The sequence below is a fragment of the Chelonoidis abingdonii genome, chromosome 1, assembly GCF_003597395.2.
Source record: "Chelonoidis abingdonii isolate Lonesome George chromosome 1, CheloAbing_2.0, whole genome shotgun sequence".
Taxonomy (NCBI): domain Eukaryota; kingdom Metazoa; phylum Chordata; order Testudines; family Testudinidae; genus Chelonoidis; species Chelonoidis abingdonii.
The window spans coordinates 371,145,982-371,149,930 of record NC_133769.1 but is presented as its reverse complement, the minus strand read 5'-3'; the positions used below and the strand labels follow the sequence as shown (position 1 = coordinate 371,149,930).

At 45.9% G+C, this 3,949-nt stretch overlaps 1 protein-coding gene across 1 annotated transcript; it reads right to left on the bottom strand.

Moving 5' to 3' along the window:
- Positions 1-2,741: 2,741 nt before the first annotated feature.
- On the bottom strand, positions 2,742-3,707 carry LOC116839614 (olfactory receptor 52B2-like). The gene has a single exon (XM_032805722.2). The coding sequence runs from the start codon at positions 3,705-3,707 to the stop codon at positions 2,742-2,744; it is 966 nt and encodes a 321-aa protein (XP_032661613.2).
- Positions 3,708-3,949: the final 242 nt, after the last annotated feature.

Below are 3,949 nucleotides of genomic sequence, written 5' to 3'. Positions count from 1 at the left end.
CCACTTCGTCGGATGCATGTCAAGATTATTCAAATTATTCAAGATAGTTAAGTCCAAAGCAGACTGTGATTGGTTACAGAGGGATCTCACAAAACAGGATGACTGGGCAACAAAATGGCTGATGAAATTCAGCACTGATAAGTGCAAAATGATGCACTCTAGAAAATATAATCCCAACTACACATGTAGAAGGATGGGGTCTTAATTAGCTGATAACACCCAAAAAAGAGATTTTGGAGTCACCGTGGACAATCCTCTGAAAACTTCTGCTCTGTGCACAGCAGTGGTCAAAAAGGCTAATAGATCGTTAAGAACCATTAGGAAATGGATAGAAAATGTTATACTGCCACTATATAAATCTATGGTACTGCCACGCCTTCAATAGCGTGTGCAGTTCTGGTTGCCCCATCTCAAAAAGGACATGTATCATCTGGAAAAGGTCAGAGAAGGGCAACAAAGATGATTAAGGGTCTAGAATAGTTTCCATGTGAGGAGAGACTAAAAAGACTTGGACTGTTCATCTTAGCAAAGAGACGACTAAGGGGGAATATGACAGAGGTCTATAAAATCATGACTGGTGCAGAGAAAGTGAATAGAGAAATGTTATTTATTTTTTCACACAATACAAAAACCAGGGGTTACCTGGTGAATTTAATAGGCAGCAGATTTAATACAAACAAGAGGACATATTTTTTCATGCAACACAGAGGTATCCTGTGGAACTCATTGCTGCGGCTGTAGTGACGGCCAAAAGTACAAGTGGGTTCAAAAAAGAACTAGACGCATGTATCACTGGGACCAAAAAAGAAATAGATCAGTCCATGCAGGATCGATCCATCAACGGCTATTAGCCAAGATGGTCAGGCTGACTCTAAACCTCTGAATGACAGAAGCTGGGGCGGGAGGATTGGGGATGAATCACTCTATAACTGCCCTATTCTGTTTACCCTCCTGAATCTCTGGTATAAGCCACTGCTGGAGACAGGATGCTGGACTAGATGAACAGGTGGTCTGACCCCGTACAGGGTGTTCTTTGCTTTTCGGAGACATTTCTTCTCAACAGCCGCAGGAATGGAACAGCTGCCGTAGAGAGTAATGAGACCGGGACCTTTCAGCTTGGAAAAGAGAAGACTCAGAGGGGATATGATACAGGTCTATGAAATCAGGACTGGTGTTGAAAAAGTAAATAAGGAAATGGATAAAAAAGGAACTAGATAAACTCATGGAGGACAGGTCTGTCAATGGCTTTTAGCCTAGCCTCTGTTTGCCAGAAACTGGGAATGCGCAACATGGGATGGATCATGTGATGATTCCCTGTTCTGTTCATTCCCTCTGGGGCATCTGGCATTGGCCACTGTCAGCAGACAGGATACTGGGTAGATGGACCTTTGGTCTGACCCAGGACAGCCATTCTTATGTGCTTATGTTCTTAATAGAAGGTGGGTAAAAAGGAAAAAAAAAAGATTCCTGCAGCATTTTTGTGATGTTAGTAGGTTAAACAAGCTTCCAAGCCCCAGGAGGAATCGGCAGGTTATCCTCAGCGGCAAAACATTCTTTTAGCATGGCGTGAAACAAACCTATCGCAGACATAGGATTATACTTTCCTTTTCCCATGGTTGGGGGGAACCAGAGAGCATGTGCAAATGAGCCCCTTGCCCACTGATCCAGGCCACAGCACCCCCTGATCTCTCTCCTGCCAGCCACGCCTACAAACCGAGCTATGTAGGGAACAGAGCGAAATCAGCCTGGGGAAGCCAGGCCCATCCATGCAAAATGTGCCATAAGGTAGCCAAACACAAGGCCAGTGGGATGCAGGCCTTGGCTATGGAATGGGGGACTGAGTCCGGCAAAGCTGAGACCCAAGAATAATTTAGAAGTTTGAGCAGGAAGTTGCTGTGACTAAAAACAAGTTCTTGGATTCAATACTTGGGTGACTGGGTATAATTCTAGGACCTGTGTTATACAGGAGGTCAGACTGTGGTTCCTTCTGGCCTTAAACAATATGAATCACCATGTTTGCTGTGGGGTAGTGTGTGGGGGTCTGTGCTGCCCTAGTCATGTCCTTTTGGGGTGGATCTCCAGGTCGAGGAGGCTTATGATGACACAATAAAAGTCATCCCTGCTCGGGTTCTGGGATGTGCGGAGGAGGGCCATGCAATCCCTGCGCTTTCTCCCTGAGGAGACTTGTTCCTGACTTCCATGCTGGCCCCAAAGTGTGCTCTCTTTGCCACAGAGGAAATTAAGGAGGAAAGAAACTCTCCCAAGGTGACAAAGCAGGTTGGAGGCAGAAGGAAGACTAGAGCCCCCGTCTCCCAATGTGCAGTCCAACGCACTTCCCATTGGTGTATGACATTTCCTCCTTGGCTGCTGCTTTCCATTGCAATGAAGAGTGCAGCTCAGATGCAGCTTGTCACAGAGGAGATGCACAAACCGTGCTCTCTCGCAGGGTGATTTTACATTTGTGCTTTCTTGTTTTGTTGTTTCTCTTCATCTTAGAACAGAGACTCATTCAGTCTGGCTGCCTTTTGCGGAAGTGAGCGGTGTTGTTGTAGCCCTGTCGGTCCCAGGATATTAGAGAGACAAAGTGGGGCAGTAAAGAGCTTTCATTGGACCCAAATTCTGTTGATGAGAGAGACCAGCTTTGAGCTTACACAATGTAAGTACATAGTTAAAACCCCCCTAGAGTTCCAGTGAAAACCTGGCTTTAATTTTCAAGTCCCAAAGCATTTTCTGTTGCTCCTTTAGCTCGGCACCGAGCTTTTGCTCCAGCATCGATAAAAGTCATTGATCACCCATTTCAGGATCTCTTTTGTTGTCATCCCATAAATAATGGGGTTTAACATGGGGGGAATGAGCACATAGAGGTTGGCCAATAGGTTGACAATATAACCTGGCATGATGTGCCCAAATTGGCGTGCATAATAGGAGAAAACGGATGAGAGGTAGAACATCAGTATGACACAGAGTTGAGAGCTGCAGGTGCGGAGAGCCTTGAGCCGGGCGTCCGTGGAGGGGAGCAGGAAAACGGCCCTGAGGATCAGCCCATAAGATACAGCAATGAGCACAGCATCCAAACCAATTACTAAAACAGCCATGGCTCTGCCATACCAGAGGTGGACTGTGATGTCGTCACAAGCCAGCCGGGCTATGGTCATGTAGTCACAATAGTTGTGAGGCAGGAGATTGGTTCTGCAGAAATTCAGCTGCTTCACAAGAAAGATGATGGGGAAAATGATACAGAAACTTCTTGTGACAACTACCAGCCCCATCTTCCTGATCACAGACATGGTTAGTATCATGGTGTATCTCAGGGGGTCACAGATGGCAACGTACCGATCAAACGCCATGGCCAGCAGGATGGTTGACTCGGCCATAAAACTGACATGAATGAAGAACATCTGTGTCAGGCAGGCAGCAAAAGAAATTTCCCCTGCTCTAAACCAGAGTACAGCCAGCATCTTGGGCACTGCTGTGGTAGATAACAGCAGATCAGCAGCGGCCAGCATGGACATGAATAGATACATGGGCTCATGGAGACTTTGTTCTGTTAGTATGATGAATAGTAGGAGAAAGTTCCCAAAAAGTGCTGCAACATACATCAGAAAGAAGGAGATGGCGATCCAGAAATGAGACTCCTCCGTACCTGGGATGCCAGTCAGGATGTAAGTTACAGGGTCAAAAACAGTGTGATTGTCAGCTGGCATCATTTACCTTCACATCGGTCTTCTATTCATTTTCCAGTAACTAACAGCAAAAGAGAAAATCAGTGAGAAACTGAGTGTCAGCTAGGACTGGAATGTATTTGTTGAGAGAATCAGAGATATGATCAAAAACTTCATTGTGTGACAGCTGCCTGTTGTGTGTGACCATAAACCCAGAAAAACTCACACTAGGCAACAAGGGGTTGAGGGATTATTTTGGGCTCAGCCAGCCTCACCCCTGAGATAAG